General features: G+C 36.4%; 1 protein-coding gene across 1 annotated transcript in view; it reads left to right on the forward strand.

The window, feature by feature from the left end:
• LOC149797376 (gamma-aminobutyric acid receptor alpha-like) overlaps positions 1 to 13489 on the forward strand; it is a 79900-nt gene extending 66411 nt beyond the window's left edge. Inside the window, exons 8-9 of the mRNA XM_089960405.1 lie at positions 10691 to 10929; positions 12772 to 13489. Coding sequence (XP_089816531.1) covers positions 10691 to 10929; positions 12772 to 13026 — 494 coding nt within the window. The 3' untranslated portion in view covers positions 13027 to 13489. The remainder of the gene's footprint in view (positions 1 to 10690; positions 10930 to 12771) is intronic.
• The last annotated feature ends 264 nt before the right edge of the window (positions 13490 to 13753 follow it).

Raw genomic sequence — 13753 nt, forward strand, 5'->3', positions numbered from 1 at the left:
TTGAGATTCCAGTCACGCCAAAGCCAACAGTTGTTGTTGCAGCACGCCCACAAATAGCATTTATAGCCAGACACGCGAGTTTGCATTTTACTAATACCACGGTTCTCATGGTGATTTCATATTGGAACTGGTGCTACATTTCGACTATTTTTTTTCACGTCATAGCAATGAGGTCCAGCATAGTTCGCGTAGTACAATTGCAATACTGACAGACCCTGTCTATACCCATCGCGTCCAGGTGCAATATGCACGCGCACTACTAGCCAATTATCGTTTTGACTGGTACAACTGTCGTACAATCATAGAAATTACCTTACTATGGAATATTTTAATTTCAGGCGATTGTGCGTCCTGGAGGTCTAGCTCACTTTCATTTACAATACACCGATTACGCTTGTAACATTTGCATCTAACGATCATTATTGCCATTAAATGTTTTACAAATAAATGCTGAATAACGGTATATTTGTTTTCTCACTTCACTCAATGTTGATGTATGATATTCATTGGCAAACGTGACCGGGGTGGATACAGTGGAAAATATCACTTCACCGTTGTAAAAACAATCCCTGAGTATTTTGACATCTGGTGGTGTAATGAACTTTTGGGTGTTTGCCTGTGCGATTATTCCAAGTTGGCGTCGAATTAGTTGTGGAACATCAGGTTGGCTCCAACAACCAATTTCTACTTGACCCTAAACAAAATTAATACGAGGGTTTGGTAACATCAATTAGATGAAGATATCCATCGAGAAGTGGAACGAAATTGCTATCAATTGATCCAACACTTGGTCGGTCTGAATCCAGCATATATATGTAATAACAAATCTTAACCATAAACACCGAAGACGTTTACATCATATTAAATGTTGAGTGTTTCGAACTGAATTTCATCCTCAGTAACTAATGACACTGATAATGCAACTGTGTCAGAATCTGTAACAGCACAGTCGACCATGCTAAGTTGTAATACTAGTGGTAAAAATCAAAACGCAAGATACCACTTATTATTTATCAACATTCTCATTCGACCCCGCGGACATTTTTCGGTTATGACAAGCAAGTATAATCCGGTCTTGCTCACCTTTAAAATGTGAGCTTTAGTTTCAAAACGATTTGCTCAAGAACGGAAAACTATTCGACCATTTGCTAAGGTTGTCTTTCCATTTGGTTTCTTCTTTGATTGATATTCCAATAATTTGGCTCCAGAAGGTTACTACACGTGGTGGTGCTGGCACATTTGGGATATGTTATCCACGTATTGCTTTGTTACAGCATTAGTATCATCAACAAACTCTTATATAAACGCAGCCGATAAGAACCAGTGTTTCTGATTTCACCGTTTCAGATTATTCTTTGCGACAGCACCTCGAGCCTGATAATAATACCTTAAATTTCAACATTAGACGTTTGATCTCCAAAACATTACAGGCTTACCTGGGTAAATGCCAATAATAACACGTCTAGTACACTCTGTCAAATCTGCTATGGTGGCAGACTTGCTCAAATCTACATCAGCACCGTGTAGTCGTGCTGAGTAGCGTCCGTAAATAATAATGGCCATTTGTATAACATTAAACGTACTTTAATGTGAAATATATGTGCTTGCGGAGTTGGTGAACGCTCATGTGTATGTAACGCTTCAACCATAAGATGATTACATATAGGCCCATCAACCTAGTTTGTATTGTAATATTCGAATAAAACAGTGGATATCGTCCAGATCCTCCGCCATGGGCGCTAGTGTCTTTTCTTAAATAATCAACAACTTTCACTGGCTGCACAAGTTCATACGAATCAAAATACAAACGATGCTAAGGCGTTACCACGTATGCGACCGAATGTGTTCCAGGTCCTGTTGTCAAATACACGATGATAATGAAGGTTTCACGTGTGCCTGGCACCATTGATGCAAGTTCATTTCGCATGAAGACACAACGGAAGCATTTGTGAGAGAGGAACTGCAAATCGTTCCAACGAGTACTGCCACCAAGATTTGTTTCGATGGACCAGTGCATAACAAGAGCATGGTGACCAAACGCGTCGGTGGTGATTCAATCGGGAGTTATCCATCGTTTGGATATCAGCGGAGACAAACTCAATTTAGTGCATCGGTATACGCCCATGTGATGTTTCTGACAGCGTATCATGTTCGCCTTGTGTGTGAATTCACTTCAGTCTCTAAGACGTTCCATGTACATGCCGTGTTTGAGATTATTCTGCACAATAACCCGTGGAGCACTTTGGCCATTCTAATACTTTTAGAGCTTCCGGCTCCAACGGTGAGACCGCTTTACGGTTCTACAACAAGCTAGTACATTTTAGGCCGAAGTCCCGCATACTTTCCCATCAGCTTTCCTAAACACTGGTTCGTGAACTAACTATCAACCTTTTTGTTGGTGTTACTAAACAACAAATGATCTATGAATACTCGCTGGTATCGAATTCGACCATGTCCGCATACACGCCATCGGTTGTGATGTGCATTAATAGAATACCTGTGTCCATGTTCAGCATCTAACATTTTCATCGTACCTCGGCTTAATATTGTAGCAAATCTCGTACATTAAAAACTTAGAGATGACATCACAGACGATCCAACATAAATAGGTTTTGTTAGCTTGAGATTCGAATTTTTAGTGTGAACGGCAACAAGTCCTCCATGTAAGAGTTTCATTGATACAAATGCTGGGTCAGCCATGTGCCTTTGAAATATGTCTTCTTCACTGTCACGAACAAGATCGACTCGAATTTGTTTACGCAGATTCTTCATCGTCTTGCCCAACACAGCATTGTTGATGAGTTTAAAGAAAGCTTTCTCAAACTCATTTGTGCACAGTGCGCAGATCTGTATTCATTTATATATACAATGCCATCCTGTATGCTATCGAAATTCAAGTACTCAGTAATATGTTTAAATGCACAACAATCGCAAATACAAGTGCAGATTTCTCACGTGGAATACATAAATGATTTTTTTGTCTTTAGGTTCAGTACTAGCTTTGTAAATTCAGTAAACTTACGTCCGGATTCATCAATGAATGTGGACTTATACCTGCCTAACCACGTACCAGGCACTGACAAAGCTTCTGGCGCTAACGGATAATCTTTGTGCATATAATGCAGTTGTTCTAGATATTATAGATCAACTTCAAAGAAGTATTCTTCGTCACTGTTGCTGTTGTTATCGCCTATATGTTTTTTTGCCAGTGTATCTTGGATTAATTTTCTGAAACCCACTGGCAGGTAACGGTTGTACCATTACCCACTGTATAGGTTATTGATTTCTAGATACATGATGTAACTGGGGCAGCGAGGTAATAATTATCTATACCTGAGTTGTTTGCTCGAGATTATATGTGACTTGTCATGAAATTTCAGCTGCGAAATGGTCGGTCAATGAAAAGATGATGGTCAATATCAATGAGCAATTCCAATTCGATTTTGGTTTGATCAAAAATGCATCCCAGGAAGTAATGTGCACGTTCAAGGCAGTGTCACGAGACTTCTCACACATTAGCTAAAAACAACAGCAATGACTGGGTTATGTGTTTCAAAGTTGTTTAGTGTGGTCGTAGTAAACTACTCAGGAAATTCGATATTGCCAGGTTGGATTTCACATAGGTGGGGCCTGTATTTTAGATCTTTATTGTCGCTATCGGGATGTAACGCCGACAAAATTTCCCACCCAAACCATATGTTGTCAGAATTCTTTACATATATTGCAGACCTTGGCGGGAAACAATTTGATGTTGGTATCTAAATCGATTCGCGAAACAGCTGATACGGAGAAACATTTAGCTCGATTGACCAAGAGTCTATCCCAATCCTGCACTGATGTATTTTTTTTCAAAGGACTTGCACATCTTGTCATTGCCTTTATCAAGTTTGTTATTGATGTCACTGGTGTCTCTACGGTTCAGGATTGTGCAAACACATCTGTGAATCTACGGTGTAGTAATTTTAAGTCCATCCTTGTCACAACTTAGCGGCATAACCAAATGATCATCGAGGACAATATATGTTTTAACTCCTGTGGTCAAAGCCTTGTAATACTGATACGATACCAGGAATCATATTTGTTAACAGTTGTCGATCGTTTTGACCTGGTGTGTATGTGTCTGGGATAATTTCTTTGTCAGAGCATACGCACCAGCATCAGCAGCAATACGTTTCTGTTCATCCTGGTGATGGTTTTTTCATCCTCAATATAATGACGCTTTTGTTCAAAATAGACTAATATGCGAGTATGTCAGCTTTTCTTGCATCTCTTGGTTCTTTGTTCATTACGCCCACGTGCATACTCTTCAGTTGTTGTACCGTTGTTTTTGCTATTGTATTGAGACCCGGTAGAAGAGCAAGTTGATCCAATGTGAATATAGGTCTAAATAATTCAAGTATATAAGCTTTTCGCATACGCTCTGGTATTTGCATTCCATGCTATTGTGCAATTTGTTTAGCTGATGCACAGTTGGGTGGCTTATATAAGGGGAACGTCTCCTCTACTTAAGAAATCCATCAATGACCTGTTTTTAAATTTTATATTTTAGCCAGATCACAAACTGCAATTGGTTCAATCCTGGCCATTATTTTTTTTCTTCTGTAATTGTGTGTTTATTGTTGTATCTGTTTTCTTATTTGTGTGTCAATCACAAGCGATTTTGCTTATCTCTGACATCGAGCGTGATAATATTCACGAACCGATCCACATAGTCTCCAAAGTTGATTATGAGATTTGACTCCGATGCAGCATAAAAGACATGGTCGAGCACCGGTGCCAGTACGCTATAAAAGCAAATGTGTGTTAACAATAATCATAATGACGTGTTCTTCCGCATAGTTCATCATTTCAAGGCATACACCTTTACATTTGTTGCGTCTTAAAGCCTGTGAGCATTATATATATATATATATATATATATATATATATATATATATATATATATATATATATATATATATATATATTATACATATATACATATGATAATATTACACAATATTATGGCAATACGAAATTTGAAATCTGGCGTGTTATTTCTGGAATCAGCGTAAAATGTTCCAAATGTTGATGTAAATTCATCTGTGAACGTATAATGAAATAAATTCCAGCTTAATGTTATCCCAAGTAATTCAAAAGACCCTTCACTGAGTAATGCATCAACTCATATACCAGCATATTGTGTACATGTTTGTGCAATAACATCACATGTGTTTGGGCGTTGGTAACTTTCTCAACATTGTTTCCTTTCTTGCTTTATAGTGTCTGAAAAAATGATTCTGATGATTGCGTCGCTCATCTTCTGCGTCATTATACCACACTTCATTGATATACTGATGATTGGTGATTCCATTATTATATTAATACCCCTAGCCATTGCATAATTGGTGTCTTCTTGAATACAGTCATCATTAAAGCTGGAACATTCGATTAAATCATCAAAGGAATCATTCGAATAACAATTCTCGCTTGCATCAGATATAACGGGTGTTTTACTAAACTTCATTTTTTCTTGGACTATATTTCATAATTTTATTTTAAATCTTCCTCTCGTAAGGTTGGTCTAGTTTATTCAGTTCCAGTTCTACAATCATGCCTACGTTACTCAATTTATCAGTAAGTTGTGATATGTTTCTGAAAACGCATATTACATCTTTTGAACCGCTTTGATAAATCTGTGTGACGCATTCAAGCGAAACAATAATTTAAGATTTTCTGCTGAATCCTTTATATGCCATTCATTTGATATATTAACACCATTTTTAGAGCTGTCCATCCATTCATTCAAAATAGTGTTAGCGTCAATATGATATTCACCATTATATGCCACAGTCATTCTTCAACAGAAATGAGATATATCTGTCCAAGCTTTGCTTTTTGATTTGGTTCTGTGAAATAATTTGCTTGCCACTAGTGATAAGCTGTTCCATATGACATCTTACGGTCAAGGTAATGTGTGCTGTTCACATTAATTACAACGATTCTAATGGAACCCAGATGAACCTTGACGGCGTGCCAAACGACACTCTAGAAGGTTTAGAGGTCACTTGAAATCAGATAATCTTAGTAGAGTAAACATGCCACTCATCGGAAACTGATTTAACCTTTATATCACCAGCTTGACTTTCATTTTTCATATTTCACCCGCTCAGACTCGGTAGTCATCACAATTATCAAAGAAAAACTGTCTTCGGGAACTTGGACTCAATCCAGCAATGTTGTATTTGAAAACACGATCATTTAACTTTCAGAGCCATTGTTTGTGTTAATATAGTAAATGAAAAACGTCGTATTTCAAGTTAAGCATTTTTGAAAATCAGGGAGCAAGCCTCTCCCTACTAAAGCTGATATCTAAAATGTACGCGGTTTCAGTAATAGTAATTTTATCTCAACCATATATTTGCCAGCGTGATCAATATTAATATCCCGAGTATTTTCGATATTAACAGATTTTCTTTGACAGTTACAGATTGAAACTCGTCTTAATTTCTCTTTGAAATGAAACATGCCGAAATAAATACATCGCTAAACTAAATAAAATTAGCTGAACTGTTTTGATTATTTCCTGCTCCAGTATAAACGGGATGATGTAATTACGCAACGTGTTATATTGTTTGGGTCTCGATCGATACAGTACTATTTGCTTTTGAATGATGCCTTATACATCTTCAAGAACGTGTATGTGTTTGGTACTTTAGTGGATTAATAACCCACATATTATATAGTTTGCTTGCCAATATGGACACAAGTCATGGAGGATAGAGGCTCTGACATATTTTGGGAATAAAAATGCCAACAAGCCCCAAGCTGGTATGACACTACTCCATCTGTGTTCTGAATGAACACAATTTTTTACTTTAGCCCATGCAACTTTATAACAGAAGCACCACTCATCCCAGCCTTATTCACTTGTGGTAAATCAAATATGTTGTGCAGTGGTGTCATAAAACACGATGTTATTTTATGTCATTGTAAAGGTTTTCTGCCTGAAAATAAATTGTAACGATTAAATATCAGCAAGGAGCAAACCATTCCTCACATCCCCGTATTTGTTTTCCCGCTTAATTAATTTACACATTTACCATTTAGATAAATCTAACACTGTATCACTGTACATTTTGCTCCCTAACTCGATGCTGCTGTTTTTAAGACTGAACAACACTAAGTCATTCTCAGTAATTATTCTACTTGGAAATTATATATGTTTCTGAAAATTGAAAACGTTATTTTAATTGCTTTTATTTTTACAGTTGTTTTGTTCGGAACTTTCCATAGCTTTAGAATATTATATTAGTCATCAATTTCAAAAAGTCTCTCAGGAACATATTTCAAACAATATACCTCTGTGCCTTCTCTTTAAATCTTGACCAGTAATGGATTCCATACAGAATTCTAACATTTCAAACGATGTCACATTAAATCAATGTAGCATTTGCTTGTAATTGTACCCAAGTATTTCTGCTTCAAATGTTAGCCGACATCCTAAATGTACTGGTAACAGTACTGTAATATGCTTGAATAATTTAGACTGGTAACAGTCATTTAATAATATCTAATCATTTAGACTGGTAAAAGTAATTTAATATTCTCTAAGCATTTAGACTGGTAACAGTCGTTTAATATTTTCCAATCATTTAGACTGGTTTTAGTCATTTAATAAGCCTGAATAATTTATACTTGAATTGAAACTCTATTACGATGGTATAGCTGTTTCCTCGAACCTTTCATACCTGTTCATGAATTCATATTGAAGGATATTTGCTATGATATTGGGATTCGTATGTATTTATATTTTTCTATAATATTTGAATTCGTAATTATAGGTTACTGCATTGTATAGGCGAATATGAACGAGATTTTTGTCGGATGGATGATGCACAACCTAGTGGAGTTCAGCATCCATCCAACAAAACGATTTCATATTTTCCCATACAAATGCAGTAACCATTTTATTATATGCTAATTTTCTTATTCTACCTACGACTAGATTATAAAAAATACACTTCAAGAAACAAAATAAATGAATTTATGCTGTATTCCAAAAAAAATAAAAAATACACAGGCGCAGAGTCATCAATACACAACAACAATATTAATGTGCACATAACTCCGCCCAGCGAAATTTGAATTTAGTGGCGCGTTCGACGTCACTTTCATAACTAAATGTCGCTTTTTGGTATACTTAAAATTGAAATTGTGAATATGTGAGCATTGTAAAAGCTTTTCAAGTTAGTCTGGAATGAAATAGATTTTTTTTTCGATTTTACTCAATTCCTCCTGACCTGGATTTACTAGCAGTGTCATTTCCACACAAAAAGCATGTTTCTGCGATTTGAGCAGGGTGGGAAGTGTTTGGACTCGGCAGCATGTGTGTTTCTGTTCTGGCATTGAATGCTTGGAATCATAATGTGGGAAATATATGAACTCTTTCAGTTCTGATTATCATAAAGACGCTATGGAATGTGTCCTTCATTTCATTTTGAGTAGAGTAAGGAGAATTTTATTGCACCTGGAACATAGTCGAAATTGCAGTGCAATTTCGAAATGTGTAATCAAGCTTAGAACCTATGACATAGCTCATGTAATTCGGATTTGCCGAACTAAAAAACTACATTTTGAGGAAGTTCAAGATACACAAATGTAAGCATATTTTTTTGGCTATTCTTATTACCAGCTAAAGAAGACATGTTTAAGCCTGGTTACTTGTATACTCCCTCAGATGTGGTATGACCTGTATGAAGTCTATCGCAAGCCTAAATCTGAAAGATTGTATCAAAGGTTAACGCACAAAATTGTAAAGCCGCTGGTGTGTAACAATCCATTCAGCCAGCATAAATACGAATTCTACGTCGTCTTGGCTTATTGGATCTGATGATCTTACTTTTCTTCCAAACCTTCATTTGTTCCCCACGAATTTAGTATTTTCTCTTATAAAATGGTAGTATCTGATAGATATGTGATAGCCCTTGCCCTCAGTATGCTTTTCTATGCTATTTTTAAACACCCCAGAGAGCATTTATCTAATATTTTAAATCGTATGGACTGATATCTTTCTTTAATACTGAAGTAAGTATGGATTGATATCTTTCTTTAATACTGGAGTTAGCATGGATTGATATCTTTCTTTAATACTGGAGTTAGTATGGACTGATATCTTTCTTTATTACTGGAGTTAGTATGGATTGATATCTTTTTTAATACTGAGGTTAGTATGGATATGTATTTTTTCTTACTAATATTGGATTTCGAATGGATATAAATCTTTTCTCTAATTGGAATTCGTATGAGTAGATACTTGTCTTTAGTTTTGGAATTTCATATCTCTAAAATGTTTAAGTATTTCTGTGAAATTGTATCATTTATGTATGTATCAAGCCGGTTCAATTCAACGTGTGTGCATGTGTTTCTGATCTTTTTTATGACATTTCGCCAAGTCTCTATCTTACATATGTGCAACATGTCAACCCCGTTGTCTATAGCTTCTACGTCCTGGGGATGGAGGGTAATTATATTAAAGTGGACCACGCACCACTGCCAGGGGAGGCTACTAATTTACAGAGCTTTATATACACTCTATAACCACAATTGTTTTAGGTCCTTTTCACATGTGACGTTTGCTATTCTTATAGTAAATCCCATAGGAGAACAGATTATCCATGTAGTAAAACGTACTACAGCGCTTCAGTTTTGATTCACTTGTATCAACATTTCTTTACTTTCTAATTTTCATTACTTTTCTTATTTTTGTTCATTGAATCACGAGGCTGTCATGCATAAATCACATGTAAAGCCAGCTCCATTTCATCCTTCTGCCTGCCACGGACACTTCATGCTCTAATATAACAACTTTGGTAAATGTCTCTCCTTCTTTTCTTAGTTGGCATACATTATTTTTGGTATGCACATTTTATCCTTTTTCCTAATCGCGCTGTTTTGTTTATAAAAAATCCTGATTAAATAGCGTGCAATGGCTTCTAAAGACAACAGACGCTTTGCAATAATATAGAAAAATTTTACCCGTTACAGAAACCGTAATTGCTTACATTTCGATCTACAACACTACTTGTTACCCCAAGATCAAGTTTCGCTTGTAACTAACACAGAAAATAAAGAAACTGAAGTTTTACATGTATGAAATGAAACATTTGTTTCCCTGTACAGTAGGAAACAATATTTTAGTATGTCATCACTCTGCTATCCGTTTTTGTGTAAGCAGGAGTAAGTAACTGCATTTAGTGGTCCTTTATGTACCATATCAAATTAAATGCAGCAAAACATCCCTTGTAACTGAATATAAAAATGTTAATTAATTCATGAATTAAATAAGTTATCTATGAACTCTAAGCAGCAATATGAACACTACTAGAAATAATCACTTTTCACACATTGAGATAAAGCTAATGTTGTTGTTGTTGTTGTGGGGTTTAACTCCATTTTTCAGCAAACGATAGGCTATACATGGCGGCCAGTATTAATGGTGGAGGAAGAACCCGGTTTTAAAGAACCACCGACCCATGAGAAGCTACTGGCAAGCTTTCTCACATATCCACATTGGCTGAATCCGAAATAAAGCTAATGAGAGGTGAACTTGAAAACCAATATTTTTAATAATTAACTCGTTAGCTTCCGTAACACATTTGCCGGTGGGGACAATGCGAAACATTTTAGCACCATTTTTGTTTTCCTGCAGGTACAATGACGGTGCTGACGATGACATTTTTAGGTCTGGAGAGTCGCAACGATCTTCCGCGAGTATCCTACACCACAGCACTGGACGTGTACATCGCCATGTGTTTCACCTTTGTCTTAGCCACCATGGTGCAATTTGCAGCCGTCCATTCTTACACGAAGCATGGATACGGGGAGCCAATGCCGGATTCGCCCACCACTCCCGATGGGGAAGGGGATCAGGAGGAACAACATCAACTGGTGTGTGAGCATTTATGCACAGCCAATGTAAAAATCTATTCGACCTCGTGATTTGGTCAATCGATTCAAAGGATGGGATGGGGTGATGTTTCTGGAGCTTCAAGAATCAACGTGTGTCTAAACATGACCCAGAACTATTACCCGTCCCTCTAAACTAGCTAGTGAACATATCCGTGAATATCATTTTAATTTGTGTCTGTAAATGAATATATATTATTACCTTTTCTGAATAATTTCAGTTAAAAGACCTTTCTATACCTGGACTTAGCCACTTCTGGAATTTTAACGTTACTAACCAACTCCGTAACCAAATGATTTCGATCTGTCGGGTACATATCTCCCAATCTCTCTAGAAGGAATGGAAGAGGGCAGAACAATGGTTACCCCGTCCGCTTTCTTATCATTTAAAAATAAATTGCCTTTCAAAACGTTTGTAGGTTTGCAAAATTACCAGCTTCTGTATCCTTTTTAACTTTGGTTCACCAATAAAAGAATGTAATTAGACTTTCCGGTCACTCAAATCTTTGCATTTCGTTCCGACACAAAACGTCAATGAAGTTGATCACATTTTGAGGTCCGGTATCAAGCGATTTAATGTGCATTTCAGATGTACCTTTCTTGTGAATTAGTCCTTAAAAAGATTGCTTGTGGCCGTAGCAGAATTCTAATAATTGTTCCAGGTGATACTTGTTCAGGAATATGCCTTTGTCCATACCGCGAAATATTTTATCTGAACTGATGTTGATTCTTTACGAGAAAATGAGTGAACAAGATCATATTTACATTAATTTTTCTTTTTATGCTTTATTGCCCTCGTTATTCAAATCAGCAATAACTTTCACCCCTAGGACCATTAAGCCGTTTGTGATGCACAAATACAAAGTGTGGAGAACATTCTTCTGCAACTGTTTCGTAATATTTTTCTCTTATATGTAGGGTAATAAGGCCATGTATTACCAAGTAGGCTAATGAAAAATGATAATTTTGATGAGATCAATTTCTTGTCGACCGTTTCTCGAGATTTGGTGAGTCACAAGCGAAGACCTTTAAACTTGAGATGCGTTCAGAAACCATGTTTCACGCTGAAAAGTTCTTGGCTTTTTTCAATCAGTCAGGGTTATAATTTTGTTTTAAAATTGACATTGTATTTTGTTAAGAATTTTATTTTTATTTATGTTTATCTATCGTTTTAAATGCCTTTTATGTGTAAATGTACTCGGCACAATATAGTCCTGATTATGTTGATATGTCGTTTAAGTACATACATACATACATACATACATACATACATACATACTCACATACATATAAAGGAAGACCGGTTTGAATTTCTTTTCTCACTCGTGTGACCTAAGTTGTGATCGAATCAGGATTAGGTTTGGCAATGCCCTGACCATAAATATATTTCACTTTGATCATCTGACGACCGTTTTAGTGACTTAGTTGTGTACCTGTATGTGACTTGACTGTTCTAACGAAAATGTAAGAAAGCCATAGCCTCAGTTCCTAGATACGGGCACATTTGCATGTCGCCAACGATAAATCTAACCATTTCATAAAATGAAGTTAATAAAACGCCTTTATTGATTGTTAGAAATGATACATGAAGAATTTCGCTTAGATATAAGTTAGTGAAAATTGCATTCATGTTTGTTTTAATGAATATATTTTAGCGTTTAAACAGAGACATATGTTAGGTCGCTAAATCTTGGTCAGAATAAGCGTCTTTGTTCACACCGTCAAAAGTGTTCCAACCGCAGTCGCTGAAAAAGGCAGACAGTGATTTAAAGTAAGGTAATCGTTACAGTGCATGAAAACTTTCTAAACTGTTTTGTATTTCAGCTGCCGCCGACGAATAACAGACCATCACTAATAAAGAGAAGTATCCACGGAAGGCGCCGTTTTTCTAGGATTTCCATCAAACGGGCTGCCTCCAGAGTATGGCGACGCTTGACGATGAGGAGGAAAAGAAAGAAGCTCGAGGACGAACGCAATAGCGTCAGCAGCATAGACAAGGCTTCCAGAATCCTGTTTCCCCTTGCTTTTCTAATTTTTAATCTTCTGTACTCTGCACTGTACATCAGTCTATTTCTATAAGACAAATATATTTATGTTCACCTTTTGGGCCGACGTATTCTGCTAACTCTGTGGCAGATATATCCCTATTCTACACTTACTTGATAATGTGGTAAATCCGACGTAACCGTTTATACTCAAAGGCAAATCAGTTACAGCGTCGGTCGAACACTCTCGGTACTTTGGACATAAATTTTGATTTTATTCCAGTATTTGCTTGTGTCAGAGATTGGAGGCCAAATTTCAGACAAGTTTTACGCCGAGACGAACCGTGTCATTCGGGTTATGCCAGCTATCCAATAAGTCATGATTCAGATATGGAAGTGTTATTACATTTCGATTTTCACCTCTGAAGACACAAATATCTGAAGCTTCTCCTTGTTTTATAGCTCTTTGAATTTTGTTCCAAATGCGTGTGTCTAATACAAGGTGGCAAATGGTCTTAATGTATAGTTAGTACGGTATATTAAAACGTAAAAGGATATACTTGAGTTTTTAATTATCATTTTGCACAATAAAATAGCCATTTAGTCCACTCTTGCGCCATTAATACTGTACCTACTGCAAGGACATAAAACCTTTTCTCTCTGATCTCTATAATATTGCCCTTAAAAATAGTTTCTTGATTTTCAAAACATTTATTGCACTTATTAGACAACCTATATGGAAAGTAAACTATATATGTCACATGACCGTACATGAAGTCAGCACAAAAATGTCTAACGACCGCATTTTCAGCATGCTACAT

Source organism: Sinohyriopsis cumingii, chromosome 6 (genome assembly GCF_028554795.1).
Source record: "Sinohyriopsis cumingii isolate HCF-2022 chromosome 6, ASM2855479v2, whole genome shotgun sequence".
Classification (NCBI taxonomy): domain Eukaryota; kingdom Metazoa; phylum Mollusca; class Bivalvia; order Unionida; family Unionidae; genus Sinohyriopsis; species Sinohyriopsis cumingii.